Source organism: Staurois parvus, unplaced genomic scaffold (genome assembly GCF_062004578.1).
Source record: "Staurois parvus isolate SC_StPar_1 unplaced genomic scaffold, SC_StPar_1.0 ptg000640l, whole genome shotgun sequence".
NCBI lineage: Eukaryota > Metazoa > Chordata > Amphibia > Anura > Ranidae > Staurois > Staurois parvus.
The window spans coordinates 630,652-646,727 of NW_028318436.1; the positions used below are offsets into that span (position 1 = coordinate 630,652).

Sequence of the window (16,076 nt, forward strand, 5' to 3'; positions counted from 1 at the left end):
ATTTTTTGTTACCTGTTTAGAGTTACTGAGAAGTTCTATCACTAATATTAATGCTCTCACTCTAACATTAACGGCGATACCTCATATGTGTGCTGTGAACGCCGTTTACATATGCATGCGCAACTTATACTTACGTATGTGTTCACTTCTGCGCACGAGCACGGAGGGATGGGGGCGTTTTAAATTTTTTTTTTCTTATTTTATTTTTTATTTTTATACTGTCCCTTTATTTTATTTTTTTTTCTTTTATTCCTATTAAAAGGAATGTAAACGTCCCTTGTAATAGAAATAAGCATGACAGGACCTCTTTAAGGAGAGATCTGGGGTCAAAAGGACCTCAAATATTTCCTTTACCTTTAAAAGCAAAAGATTAAAAAAAAATTGTTTGATTGTTTGCTTTAAAAAAGAAAACAAATTGTTCCAGAAGTGATGTCTGAGGTCACCCCCCCCGCCACTACTGAAAGCGATCCAGTGGCTAATGAGCCAATCGGACCATTTTCAATAAAAAGCTGGCTGCCGGCAGAAGAAAAAGATACTGGGGTTATGGCTGATGTGTTCAGCTGTAATTCTGGTTAACCACTTGCAAACCACAACGTTTATATACGTATTAAATTAGGGACCTTAGATTGTACACCCCTTGAGGGTTAGGGACTGATGTGAATGTACAATATATATGTAAAGTGCTGCGTACGTTGACGGTGCTATATAAGTACCAGAAATAAATAAATATACATATTGCGGTCGTTCACTTTCTTTTTTCCCCCTAAAATGCAGCTCCCTTACAGTGAAGGAAATGCGTATTTGATCCCCTGCTGATTTTGAATGTTTGTCCACTCACAAAGAAAGGATCAGTCTAAAAATCGAATGGTAGGTGTATTGTAACACTGAGAGACAGAACAGCAACAACAAATTCAACAGAAATGCATGTCTAACAAATTATGTACTGAATTGCATGTTCATGAGGGAAATAAGTATTTGATCCCCTTCACAAAACATGACTTAGTACTTGGTGGCAAATCCCTTGTTGGCAATCACAGAGGTCAGACGTTTCCTGTAGTTGGCCACCAGGTTTGCACACATCTCAGGAGGGATTTTGGCCCACTCCTCTTGGCAGATCCTCTCCAAGTCATTAAGGTTTGGTGGCTGATGTTTGGCAACTCGAACTTTCAGCTCCCTCCACAGATTTTCATTCGGATCAAGGTCCGGAGACTGGCTAGGCCTTAATGTGCTTCTTCTTGAGCCACTCCGTTGTTGCCATGGCCATGTGTTTTGGGTCATTGTCATTCTGGAACACCCATCCACGACCCATTTTCAATGCCCTGGCTGAGGGAAGAAGGTTTTAACCCAAGATTTGATGGTACATTGCCATCGTCTCTTTGATGTGGTGCAGTTGTCCCCTTAGCAGAAACAAAAAACCCCAAAGCACAATGTTTCCACCACCATGTTTGACAGTTGGGATGGTGTTCTTGGGGTCATAGGCAGCATTCCTCCTCCTCCAAACACGGCGAGTTGAGTTGATGCCAAAGAGCTCAATTTTGGTCATTTGACCACAACACTTTCAACCAGTTCTCCTCTGCTTCATTCAGATGTTCAGCGGCAAACTTCAGACGGGCCTGGACATGTGCTTACTTGAGCAGAGGGACCTTGCGGGCACTGCAGGATTTCAGTCCTTGTCGGCGTAGTGTGTTACCAATTGTTTTCTTGGTGACTGCAGTCCCAGCTGCCTGGAGATCATTGAAAAGATCCTCATGTGTAGTTTTGGGATGACTCCTCACGTTTCTCATGATCATTGACACTCCACGAGGTGAGATCTTGTATGATGCACCAGGGATGCACTAGGGAGACTTACAGTTGTTTTGTGTTTCTTCTATTTGCAAATGTTTGCACCAACTGTGGTCACCTTCTCACCAAGCTGCTTGGCGATAGTTTGGTAGCCCAGTCCAGCCTTGTGTAGGTCTACAATCTTCTCCCTGACATCCTTGGACAGCTCTTTGGTCTTTGTGGAGAGTTTGGAATCTGATTGTTTGATTGCTCCTGTGGAAAGGTGTCTTTTATACAGGTAACAAAATGAGATTAGCAGCACTCCCTTTAAGAGACTGCTTCTAATCTCAGCTTGTTACCTGTATGAAAGACACCTGGTAGCCAGAAATCCTGCTGAATGATAGGGGATCAAATACTTATTTCCCTATTTCCCTCATGAACATGCAAATCAGTACATAAGTTGTTACACATGCATTTCTTTTGAATTTTTTGTTGCTATTCTGATTCAAAATCAGCAGAGGATTAAATACTTATTTCCTTCACTGTATGTACCAATATACCATTTACCCTCCAGAGGATTTAGCCCCCTTCCTGACCAGGTCATTTTTTGCGATACGGCGCTGCGTTACTTTAACTGACAATTTCGCGGTCATGCAACACTCCTACAAATAGAGCTTTCTTTCGGTGGTATTTGATCACCAGTGCGTTTGTTATTTTTTGCGCTATAAACAAATAAAATACAGATAATTTTGAAAAAAAAATTAATATTTTTGACTTTTTGCTATAAAACATGTCCAGTAAAAAACATTTAAAAAATCTAATTTCTTCATAACTTTAGGCCAAAATGTATTCTGCTACATGTCTTTGCTAAAAAAATCCCAATACATGTAAATTAATTGGTTTACGTGAAAGTTATAGCATTTACAAATGGCGGCATAGATACTGGGAATTAAAGAAAAACATTTTTTATACTAGTAATAATACTAAAGACAGATATAGTGAATGCAGAGTCCGGGGAGACCAGATATAGTGAATGTAGGGTCTGGGAGACCAGATATAGTGAATGTAGGGTCTGGGAGACCAGATATAGTGAATGCAGGGTCCTGGGAGATCAGATATAGTGAATGTGGAGTCCTGGCAGACCAGACAGAGTGAATGCAGGGTCCTGGGAGACCAGATATAGTAAATGCAGGGTCCGGGGAGACCGGATATAGTGAATGCAGGGTCTGGGGAGACCAGATACAGTGAATGCAGGGTCTGGGGAGACCAGATATAGTGAATGCAGGGTCCAGTGAGACCAGATATAGTGAATGCAGGGTCCGGGGAGACCAGATATAGTGAATGCAGGGTCCGGGGAGACCAGATATAGTGAATGCAGGGTCCTGGGAGATCAGATATAGTGAATGTGGAGTCCTGGCAGACCAGACAGAGTGAATGCAGGGTCCTGGGAGACCAGATATAGTAAATGCAGGGTCCGGGGAGATCAGATGTAATGAATGCGGGGTCCGGGGAGACCAGATATAGTGAATGCAGGGTCCGGGGAGACCAGATGTAGTGAATGTGGTGTCTGGGGAGATCAGATATAGTGAATGCAGGGTCCGGGGAGACCAGATGTAGTGAATGCGGTGTCTGGGGAGACCAGATTTAGTGAATGCGGGGTCCGGGGAGACCAGATTTAGTGAATGCGGGGTCCGGGGAGACCAGATATAGTGAATGCGGGGTCCTGGGAGACCAGATATAGTGAATGCAGGGTCCGGGGAGACCAGATATAGTGAATGCAGGGTCCGGGGAGACCAGATATAGTGAATGCAGGGTCCGGGGTTTAGTAACACTTTAAGGTTGGCAAAAAAAAAAAACGATGCCTGTGTATCTAAGCCGGACATACACGGGTCGAATTCTGAAAGAAATTTCTTTCGAAAATCTTTTCTATGAATTTTGTACCATTAGTGGGTCACAAAAACGGCCGATTTTCGTGTGCCCATCCAATTTGTGCGATCGGGCATGTTGGAAATTTTTTGAAATACAAATGAATTTCCAATCAATGATGGGAGAATAGTTCGAGAAATATAAAGCTGTGACCTGGAAAGAAAAGAAAATTCTTGGCCACCAAAATTCTTTTCTGTAGCAACATGATGTGAAATTGAAGGCTTGGTTGGTTGAATTTTGAAATCAATGGTGGCACCATCGGGTTACAAAACACACAAAATTTCTGATTTTCTAAAGAAAATTCATTCAGAATTCGACCCATGTATGGCCAGCATTAGTGAGAACGGTGATGACTGGTTGATTGTATTTAAAAAAACGTACATCTGGAGGTGGGTGGTAGTGATTTCCTGGAGTAGGAGGGTAGGTGATGCGAGGGGTGTGCTAATGAGGTCAGCTGGTCAACTCCTTCCTGTGTCATGATCTAAGGTTTGTCCAGGGAGAAGTTTTTTTATACAGCCAGCCGCACACTGAGGTAAGGCCGTGTAGAATAAATGGAAAGCGTTTTCATTTCTGCAAAAGAAGTACATTGATGTATATTGGTACTATTGGTAGATGGCGGAGCTGGAATTTAGCTGTTAACAGCTGGCAGGTAATAATCTTTCCCATTTGTATAGAATAGACACCTTTCATTGCTACAAGCCGCCTATATGTATTCCTCATAGGGCTGTTAGCATCCTTGCTTTAAGACTGCCATAAGGAGATGGAGAGGAGTGTAAAACACATACAGAGTACAAGAACACAGTGTGTGTTCTGAGATGGAATGGTGTTGCTCTTTGTAGAAGAGACGCAGACAGAAAGGTTTTTGTTGGGAGTGACGCTGAATATATTGAGCTGATAGGATGAGGATGTGAGGAATTGTAGGTTTATTGGTGTCAATATAGCAGTTAGGTTAATATTTCATAAAGTGCAGCGCTTAAAATTTATCTCAAATGAATAAATCGTGACAGTTTGTGGTAAAGTGCTTGATACCAGAGTTGATGGTGACTTCGAACTTCAGTGGTGTGCCAATAAATGATAGTAAAAATACGCACTCACCAGATGCGTATTTTTAAATACGCATGTAAAATGATATAACCAGTGGTCCCTCTCTCAGGATGGAATGGATGGGTCGTGCCGTTTAACGGACTATCCTCCCTCTGGGTGGTATAGAGCTACACAGATGTCTTCCTTGGTGGGTGCAAATTGGATCCTGCCAGAGGCCTCCTTAATGGATGGATGGACGCTTGTCACCCAGTAATGGAACAGCTCCCTCCTCTGGAATGGTGCCACATATGACTCTGCTACTGTATCATCTGGAGTGGGCTAGTGAGGTAGTAGGAGCAGGTGCAGGGCTCGGTAGGCGGCGGCCATGTTCTTGGCGCTCAGCATTCCCCTAAATGTCAGGTCGGACTGCCGGTGTAACTCCGAACGATACAGTAGCAGAGTCATATGTGGCACCATTCCAGAGGAGGGAGCTGTTCCATTACTAGGTGACAAGCGGCCATCCATCCATTAAGGAGGCCTCTGGCAGGATCCAATTTGCACCCACCAAGGAAGACATCTGTGTAGCTGTATACCACCCAGAGGGAGGATAGTCCCACCCACACAGAGGAATGCCGGACCCGCACAAATACCTGCAGCCGCACCACCCACACAGAGGAATGCGGGACCCGCACCAATGCCTGCAGCCGCACCACCCAAACAGAGGAATGCGGGACCCGCACAAATACCTGCAGCCGCACCACCCACACAGAGGAATGCGGGACCCGCACAAATACCTGCAGCCGCACTACCCGCACAGAGGAATGCGGGACCCGCACAAATGCCTGCAGCCGCACTACCCGCACAGAGGAATGCGGGACCCGCACAAATGCCTGCAGCCGCACTACCCGCACAGAGGAATGCGGGACCCGCACAAATGCCTGCAGCCGCGCCACCCACACAGAGGAATGCGGGACCCGCACAAATACTTGCAGCCGCGCCACCCACACAGAGGAATGCGGGATCCGCACAAATACCTGCAGCTGCACCACCCACACAGAGGCATGCGGGACCCGCACAATTATCTGCAGCCGCACCACCCACACAGAGGAATGCGGGACACGCACAAATACCTGCAGCGGCACCACCCACACAGAGGAATGTGGGACCTGCACAAATACCTGCAGCCACACCACCCACACAAAGGAATGTGGGACCTGCACAAATACCTGCAGCCACACCACTCACAGAGGAATGCGGGACCCGCGGACGGGTGCTAATAATTCTAATTAATGCGGTACCCGCACTGGAAATCGCAACCATACTGGGAACCTCGGTTCCTGTGCAGGCTGCGATTTCCCAAGTAGTGCAGGGATTTCTTCCCTGTGTGTCCTGGGAGTCCATTCAAATTAATGGTCTCTCATGTCTGTACAGATTGCGGCTCGCACAGTCGCATACATGTGAACCGGGGGTAAACCAGGAATATCCTTTACCTATGGGAAGGCCTAATGCAGCCCATAGATTATGTAATTTTCTTTCCTTATGCCGCGGGTTGCAGGAAAGAAAAATGGATCAAATCTCAGCTGGTTCCTGCTGAAAGGGCCAAGATTCAATACATCTATGGCCAGATTTACTTGAAGACACACTAAATATGTCACTTTGCAAAATAATTGCTGTGCAGATTGGCCAAATATTCCCTCAGCTGTCATGGATAATCCCTGCATTGTTTCATGTAATTGTCAGTTCGATCTAGTGGCCATATTACAGTATTTTCTTGATTGATTTACTTCAGGAAAATACCACATTATGGCCACTAGATGGTGTTGATTATCACAGGAAATATACATACTGGACAAAATCAGGGATTATGTGTGAGAGCGGAGCGAGTGCTTGAGACATTTGCACAATGATTTTGTTTAATATATAGATTTAGATTTTAGATAAAGGTGAAGAAGAACAGGAACACGGGGAAGGAAAGTGTGTCAGTTTGATGCCAATGATTTTCTTTTATTAATTGTTGCATTTTGGAGGTCACAGAATTCACCTCCTTCAAGCTTTGAGTGACTGACTTGGCAGTGTAAAGTACAGTAAAATGAAGCCTCGGGTCAGTGTGCCCTTCCCTTATTGAAGCTTCCATTCAGTAAAATGGAGAGGCAGCAACCCATCGGTGTCAGTTCTGCTCAGTGACACCTGCACCGTCGGTGGATGACTATGACTCTGAGCTGTCCACAGTCCTGATATAGGAGGTGTAAGGTCTAATCACCGCTCCTGAGCCGGGAACTCACTAGAGCCTTTATTGGGCCTTTCTACCCAAAGAACAATCCAAGTGATATCTGTCACCAGTAATCTGTACTGTCTGTGATACCCCCACCAAGCACGAAATGTATGTTACAGCTTATGTACCCACCTGGGACCTTGCGCACGTGCTGACAGACTCACCGCGAAGACCAGAGCCGTCCACAGAGACATGGCGGGAGACATGATCCTCCTCTGCTGAGCAAACACAAAGCCATCACTGCTATCATCACACTGCTAGTATTCTTTATTATGTTCATCAATGTACTATAGAAGCACACAGAGCACTGGAAATATCATCAGCTTCTTTCTCTTTTCCTTCACATACCCGGGCACTTATACCCAGGGGCGGACTGACCATCTGGAAACTCGGGCACTGCCGGAGGGCCTGGGGTCAGTAGGGGGCCCCATGAGATGCCCCTGGTACCTTTTTCATAGGCTTTTTTGAGTTTGGGCAAGGACACAGGGGCCCCATGATCCTCTATTGCCTGGGGCCCCCATGAGTTGTCACTCCGCCCCTGCTTATACCCCTTCCTGCCCAGGCCAATTTTCAGCTTTCAGTGCTGTTGCACTTTGAATGACAATTGAGCGGTCATGCAACACTGTAATCAGATTACATTTTTATCTTTTTTTTTAGACAAATAGAGCTTTCTTTTGGGGGTATTTCATCACCGCTGGGTGTTTTATTTTATGTTAACCACTTGCCGCCCTGCCACTGCATATATACGTGTGCAGGGCGGCACTGGGGCGCAAAAGCACGTTTTAAAATGGGCCCCACACTCCCGACGTTTTCGCGGGCAGGGGGCGCGCGCGCGCGCTCCCGCCGACCCGCGGGTGACACCATTTGATTCCGGAGGGATCAATCATTTGATTTCAGCCAGTGATGTCTGGCTGAAATCAGATGATCGGTCCCTGTCCTATCCTGTCCTGTGTTGACAGTTACACAGGACAGGATATGATGTCATTCTTCTCTGCCTGGACACATTCTGTTCCAGACAGAGAAGAAGACATACAAACAGTGAGTAAAACAGCACAAACCCACACTCTAGGACACATTTAACCCCCTGATCGCCCCCCCCCCCCAGTTAACCCCTTCACTGCCCTGTCACCAGTTTCACTGATCAGTGAACCGATTTTTACTGATCACTGTATCAGTGTCGCTGGCGATTTCCAATAGTGTTAGCGCACCTCCCAGATAGCGCCAGTTTGCCCGCCAGTACACCAGTAATCCCGTTTAACCCCTTAATCCCCCCAGTTAACCCCTTCACTGCCCTGTCACCAGTGTCGCTGATCAGTGAACCGATTTTTACTGATCACTGTATCAGTGTCGCTGGCGACTTCCGATAGTGTTTGCGCCCCTCCCATATAGCGCCAGTTTGCCCACTAATGCACGGGATTTTTTTTACCAAAAACATGTAGCAGAATACATTGTGGCTTAAATTTATGACTAACTTTGAGTTTACGATATATTTTTTATAGCTGAAAGTAGAAAATATTATTTTTTTGCAGTAGGATGTAGTTTCCTCTTCTCCTCTATGAGATGCCGGAGATAAGTTAAGTGTATTTGAAGTTGATTTTTTTTTTCTAAACTGAAGAATATATTGTGTATTGTCATTTTTTTCAGTAAATACTGGTGATTGAAATTGCAGGAAGAAATGGGCCTTATCTTTTACTATACCACTCATTGGCTAACTGAATATATTTTATGGTGCAACACTAAACGATGTATTTATAAAAAAAAAATCAGAGCTATTTATCCTGTGAAACTGCACATTTGTTCTGTGCAAAGGGGGACGAAATCGAATGTTAATAAGCCATCTTCTCTCCAGGTCAAATGTTATTCATCAATAAGGAAAAGTGTCCTGGGAAAATACCGCATTATGGCCACTAGATGGAGTTGATTATCATAGCAAATAAGTATTTATCGCCATCTAGTGGCCATAATGCAATAATTTCCTGATTCACTCTGACCGGAACATTTGTTGTTACAACTTACTAATTCTTAGATATGATGGCTGCATTCATTTTCTTTTTTTAGGCTTTCTTTTGTTTTCATCTGTGATCCAGCCAGCAAGTTTATTTTTCAGAAGCTCAAGCTCTTCAGCAGAATTTATCTAAGGGGTGCTTACAATGATTAGCTTTTATTTCTTTATGTAAAACCTTTATCTGAAAAGGTGTTTAATATAACTGTTTATAAACTGTTAGCTGGAGTTCGGCTTGAATTTGTTAGTGTATCTAAATCTGCTAGTACATCTAACACTACCCTCCCCCCAGACTGACAATGCTGCTGTCTGATGTGCCTTTTGCGCTCCTTCAGCCAGAGTGGGGGCACTCTAATACAGGAGGTGTGTTACTGGCAGGGCCATTGCTTCCACTATGCAAACTAAGCGGCCACCTAAGACGCACTGCCACCTAGGGGAACCTGGACACAGCACAGGCCAGCACTCTCTCTGTGTGGGACACTGCCACGTCATGATTATCCTTCAGCTGAGAGGAGGAGCGGCAGAGGGGAGGAAGAAAGGACAGAGGAAGATTCCGGGTGCCTGGGGCAAGTGTAGCAGCTGACCTGCAGGTCCTTTCAGTGTTCCTCTCAGACTCAGTCCCTTACTGCAACTCGGCTGGCAGGTGCTGATCACTGTGGAGTTCAAGCTCTTCTTTTCCCATTTATCAGCAGAGGTGGAGCTGTGCCTACGGAGGAAGGTAATGTCTGACTCAGATGTCTCATGTCTGTGTGAATGTGACCCAGCCAGCCGGCCATCACATCTGCAATGTGTCAGTGAGTGATGACATCTTCACGATCCCACAGCCTGCTCTTTCAGTGCCTGCTGGGCCTGCTGATCTGTGTTGTGTCAGTGTTGGTGGTGGTGTGTTGTGTTGGATCTGTCACTGTGTGGGATCGCTCAGTTCAGCTGCCCGCTGTCAGTGTTTTATCTCCCCCCATTGCCTGGGGAATTCCAGCCTGGGATCTGTCAGAGTGTAGATCCATCCTCCTCCACTCACTGCAACTGTCACCCTGCCACTGCCAGCCACAGATACAGTCCATCCGTGACACAGATTTTGTCTTTAATATTGGTGCTGGTGACATCTTCGGGCACTTATTTTTGCAAATTAGTCCTACAGCCAGTAAACCCCCCAGCATGTTATCCTATGTGTCCATGCACACACAGACTGCAATCAATGTTTTTTGGCTGGGAAAAAATAGGACTAGTGGGTTTCTAGAGGAGTTTTTTAGCTGTAAAAACAGTCTAACGCGGTAAAACGCCGCAAATTGGCATTTTTTTAAACTTTTTTTTAGTAAACAAATCCTGCAAAAAACGCAAATGCGGAAAAACACCGCTAATCACGTCAAAACACCGCTAAACGCTAAAAAAAAGCTTAAAAACTCACGTTTTTAATGTGACTTTACACTGCTAACGTTATCAGCGTTATCAAAACGCCCCCTGTGCATGGAGCCTTAAAAGAAATGTAACAGTTTCATGTTTTTTAAATTTAATATTTTCTACTGTTTTTACAAAAAATGTTTATTTTTAATTTTTATTAGGGGGTGGGGGGGGGGGGTGCAAGTAGCTGGTCTTGCCTAGGGCGCAAAATAGTCTAGCACCGGCCCTGGTTACTGGCCAGATCACCAGGTGAAAACAGAGGGGAAAAAACATAAAAATAAAAGTGAATGCAGCCACCACATCTAATGATTGGTAAGCTGCAATATATAAAATTTTTGGTTTTGGGTTTAATTCTGCTTTAAGAGGTCCCAGTCAGAATGTGGCTAAGTCTTGGGATCACTATGACAGCCAGGTGTTTGGTATTGTCATAAGGAGTTCATCAATGACAGCATCGTATTTCCAAAATTCTGAGTTGTCACTGGATCAGAAAAAAGAAAACTCTTCCAAAGGGAACACCTATTCTGTCAGCGGTATAAGAAAGGATTTCCCCCACAAACTGAAAAGTTTTTATCTGACGCCTTGTTGTGTCTAAAGCCGGAGGAAGTAAACGATAGACTTCTAGTGCCTTCTCGGCCCTTCTAGGCCCCTCCACCACAGTGGAAGATGGGACTTGTAGTCTTCCTCTCTGAATGGATCTGTGAATAGGTGACCACACACAATTCTAACAATGATAGGACGTTACAAGGAGAAGTACCCCATGATTCAGGTAAGTGGGGGAATGGGGCAGGTTGAGTGTGGAGGGGGTTGGGAAATGTAACCATGTTTCATGTTGAACCCTAAATACAGTGCTGTGAAAAAGTATTTGCCCCCTTCTTGATTTTCTTTTTTTCTGCATATCTGTCACACTTAAAGGATTCAGATCATCAAACAAATTTTAATATTAAAGAAAGATAACCTAAGTAAATAAAAAATGCAGTTTTAAACCTAATAACTGGTTGTGCCACCCTTGGTGACAACAACTGCAGTCAAACGTTTGAGTTAACTGGCAATGAGTCTTTCACATCACTGTGGAGGAACTTTGGTCCACTCTTCTTTGCAGAATTGTTTTAATTCAGCCACATTGGAGGGTTTTTCAGCATGAACGGCCTGTGTAAGGTCATGCCACAGCATCTCAAGCGGATTTAAGTCTGGACTGTGACTGGGCCACTGCAAAACCTTCATTTTGTTTTTTAAAGCCACTCAGAGGTGGACTTGCTGGTGTGTTTGGGATCATTGTCCTGCTGCATAACCCAAGTAAGGTTGATTTTGAGGTCAGGAACTGATGTTCGGACATTCTCCTTCAGAATGTTCTGGAAGAGTGCAGAATTCATGGTTCCATCAATTATTGCAAGTCATCCAGGTCCTAAAGCTGCAAAGCAGCCGCAGACCATCACACTGCCACCACCATGTTTGACTATTGGTAGGATGTTCTTTTTCTGAAATGCTGAGTTAGATTTATGTCGGATGTAACGGGACACTCACCTTCCAAAAAGCCCTACTTTTGTCTCATCAGTCCACAGAATATTTGCCAAAATTTTTTTGGGATAATCAAGATTTTTTGGGGAAATCTGAGACAAGCCTTTGTGTTCTTTTTGGTCAGCAATGGCTCTCACCATGGAACTCTTCCATGGAGGCCATTTTTTGCCCAGTCTCTTACTGTTGAATCATGAACACTGACCTTAGCTGAGGCAAGTGAGGCCTGCAGTTCTATAGATGTTGTTCTGGGTTCTTTTATGACCTTCTGGATGAGTCATCGTTGTGCTCTTGGAGTAATTTTAGTAGGCCGGCCACTCCTGTGAAGGTTCACCAATGTTCCAAGTTTTCTCCATTTGTGGATAATGGGTGTCACCATGGTTCACTGGAGTCCCAAAGCCTTAGAAATGGCTTTGTAACCCTTTCCAGACCAATACATGTCAATTACCTTTTTCTCATCTGTTCTCGAATTTCTTTAGATCGTTGCATGATGTGTTGCTTTTTTAGATCTTTTAGCATGCTTCACTTTGTCAGACAGCTTCTATTTAAGTGATTTCTTGATTCAACAGGTCTAGTGGTTATTAGGCCTTGGTGTGGCAAATTAAATTTAACTCAGCTTTTCAAAAAATGTGGTTAATTACAGTTCATTCATGATCTAGCAAGGGGGGTGGGGCAATTACTTTTTCACACAGGGCCAGGCAGGTTTGGACAGCTTTACCCCTTAATAAATTAAATCATCATTCATAAACTACATTTTGTATTTACTCGGGTTATCTTTGTGTAATATTAAAATTTGTTTGATCTGAATCATTTACCGTAAGTGTGACAAATATGAAAATAAAAAAAATCAGGAAGGGGGCAAATACTTTTCCAAAGCACTGTATGGACATAAACATGGTCCCAAAGTTGGACTAAGAATGTAACCCTTTTGGTTGCCTATCAAAAAACGCTGGCCATATACTAATAGAATTTCATTACATTTTTGTTTTTTTAAGAATGTTCGTTAATTTTCTAACAGTCAGTGGAGTCTAATCGACGTTCATTTTTTACCACAGTGGCAGGAAAAGGAGCAAGATTGAATGAGCAAGTTTCTAACAGTGTAGGTGGTTTTCGTTTGGGAAATTCCATTCATTCCAAAATTGATTGTTAAACCCAACAGAAATGTTGACGTACTTTCCAGTGACATTCCTCCAGTCATCAAGTGTACAAGGAATATTTGTATGAACATTGATTTGAAAAGCTACTGTTGTATGGCCAGCTTAAAGGATAAGTTCACTTTGTAACAGGGGCGGACTGACAACTCATGGGGCCCCCGGGCAATAGGGGATCATGGGGCCCCTGTGTCCTTGCCCAAACTCAAAAAAACCTATGAAAAAGGTACCAGGGGCATCTCATGGGGCCCCCTACTGACCCCGGGCCCTTGGGCAGTGCCCAAGTTTCCAAATGGTCAGTCCGCCCCTGCTTTGGGAACATGTTAGTTCCACCCGTTTTTAAGGTGGAACATGTAACATGTTCCCGCTCCTGCCTTCTGTCCCCAATCCCCTCCCTATAACGATGGCCAGGGATATTCTCCCCGCACCTGCTGTCACAATTTGAAAGAGTTCTGTGAATGAACTACAAATATCAGCAGCCTTTGCTGCTGACAGCTTGCATTTCTCATTGGACTCCAGGGGTGCTAGTGAGTCCATTGATTCCTGCTGTCACTCTGTAACTGCTTACTCGTACGAGGTATGAGCAGATAGATACACTGACAGTTTGCAGGAGCCCTGCATTGCGGCCACAATCTTCTGATCACGGGTGCAATGTTTTGCAGGATCCTAAAAAAAAATGCATATTTTTTTTACCTGTAAAAAAATTGTGCATTTATTATTTTTTTTAAAGTTGAACTTATTTTTTTAGGGCCAGTTCACTACATGTGTTTCAGTTGCTTTTTTTTCTGCATCCAAAACACACAGAAAGTAGGTTACAGTATATGGTTGTTAATGTCATAGTTCACATCAGTGCTTGCAGTTCCAGTGCGTTTTGGTTGCATAAAAAAAAGTAGTACAGGCTGCATTTTTTTCTGCACAGAACTATACTGGACTTTGGTAAAATGCATAAAAAATGCATCGGGACGCACTGGAACACACCAAAATGCACCAAAAACACACTGGAACACACATATTCCTATTTAAATTGAAGAAAAAGAGAGGGGGAAAAATGAACTGGAATACATGAAAAACTCACTGGAATGCGTAAAACAACGCATAAAAAACGCACTAGAATGCGTCAAAAACCGTGTATGGGGAAACACATCTGGACTGCATTTCTATAGTGTGAACCGGCCCTAAGAACAAAGTTTTCGCTTTGCAAACCTGATAAATCAGATCAAAAAAAGACAGAGTGCACTATCAACCAGCTGTCACCTCTTGTGTTAGACGGATGGAAGATAATGCCAACAGTTTGCCCAACACTTTACAATATAAAGGGATTTGGTACAGTTACAATATAGTTCAATGTAACAGGGTTAGGAGGAGGGCCCTGGTCATAAGAGCTTGCAATCTAAAAGTGAGGGGGGGGGTTATAAATGAGTCTCGTGTATTTTATCTCTCTGTTCTGTCTTTATTTTCTTTCTTCTATATCACTCTGTGGTCCTTTAGGGGTTTACACTTCTCTGCTGTGAAATGTCAGAGGTTCCCACTCTGTCAGTGCCGCTCTATGGGGGGATACATCAAAACCTTCACTCAATGGAAATTCTGCTTCCTTATCAGCAGTCCTTTCCTTCTCTGACCGATATTTCCTGCACAGTATACAGCTAGTGTATGAAAAGGCAGCAAAGTTCACCACGAGGTGGAAACAAAGCCGACCAATGGACAGGCATGTGCCCGAGATTGGTAGAGGATGAGTAGATTACAGAATTTTTAATAAAAAACAATAATTAAAAAATTAAACACATAAATAAAACATAAAACAAAAATAAGAGAAAACATTTTCAATAAAAAGTACAACAAGCTGTGGATATTAAAGGTCAAACCCCTCTCAACTGACATTTCCAGGCTGTTCGTTGCATCCAGAGCCATAGCCAAGACTTCCCCAATGAAGGTCCCGGCTCTGACCCCCATCTTTTGGATTGATCACAATGTAGAATGATAAACAAGGGAGAAATTTTGAAGAGCATTTTTTAATGAAAGAGGGCAGAGCTGGGAATTCTCAATTTATATTGAAGAGCATTTCTTAATGAAAGAGGGCAGAGCTGGGAATTCTGAATTAATATTGAAGAGCATTTCTTAATGAAAGTGGGAAGAGCCGGGAATTCACAATTAATATTGAAGAGCATTTCTTAATGAAAGTGGGCAGAGCTGGAAATTCACAAGTAAAGTTCCTCAAAAGCATAACATTCCATTTAGTGGTCTGACCCACTCAAAGTGCAAGTGTTGTGAACTTGCCCTTTAAAATGCTTCAAGTACAATTTCGGCACATACACATTTCAATGTAAAGACATCAGAATGCAGATTAGAGATGTTAGACAATTGGGGGTTATTTAATAAACTGGAGAGTGTGAAATCAGGTGCAAAGAAACCAATCGGCTTCCAGGTTTTATTGCCAAAACTTAATTGAACAAGCTGAAGTTAGAAGCTGATTGGCTGCCATTCACAGCTGCACCAGATTCTGAGTGCTCCAGTTTTAGTAAATCTCCCCCATTGCTATTCTTCAAAAGTGAGAGATCTCTATAGGAAGGGAGGAGAGGGAGTAGTAGACAGGTGAGAGCAGTCTGGCAGGTAAAGTGATCCCTGTACAGTATATGAGAAGACTGTGCAGAGTTCTGTACAGACTTACTGTCACAGCTGTGAATGTCCCTCGCAGTCCTAGGCGGAATATCCTCATACTGGACGCTGGACAGACGAGAGGAACTGTGAGTGGAGGGAGCACACGCCCCTCATACAACCACAATGTGTTACTGTGCCAGCACTTCACTCCACTATGCTGGGTGCTTGTACTTCAATTTCAGACATCGCCCCTACCCACCCCCCATGAAGTCCTGCTGTAACCCCACTTTTAACAGATATCTCCTCTACAATTGAATACACCTCCTCTCTGTATTTCCAGACATTTCCCAATGAATTTCTATACGTCTCTCAATTTGCATTTCTGTACATTTCTCCTCTGCTATGCCAGAAATTTCCCAGTCCACAATTTATTACA

At 43.8% G+C, this 16,076-nt stretch overlaps 1 protein-coding gene across 2 annotated transcripts in view; it reads right to left on the reverse strand.

Moving 5' to 3' along the window:
- The window catches only part of EGFL8 (EGF like domain multiple 8), a 39,026-nt gene extending 23,177 nt beyond the window's left edge, over nucleotides 1–15,849 (reverse strand). Inside the window, exons 1-2 of one of the 2 annotated variants that reach the window (XM_089693923.1) lie at nucleotides 15,711–15,849; nucleotides 7,115–7,197 (exon numbers count right to left, since the gene is read on the reverse strand). In XM_089693923.1, coding sequence (XP_089550049.1) covers nucleotides 7,115–7,197; nucleotides 15,711–15,758 — 131 coding nt within the window. In that variant the 5' untranslated portion in view covers nucleotides 15,759–15,849. Of the gene's footprint in view, nucleotides 1–7,114; nucleotides 7,201–15,710 lie in introns of both variants that reach the window. The other variant, XM_089693922.1, reaches the window with a different exon arrangement.
- Nucleotides 15,850–16,076: the final 227 nt, after the last annotated feature.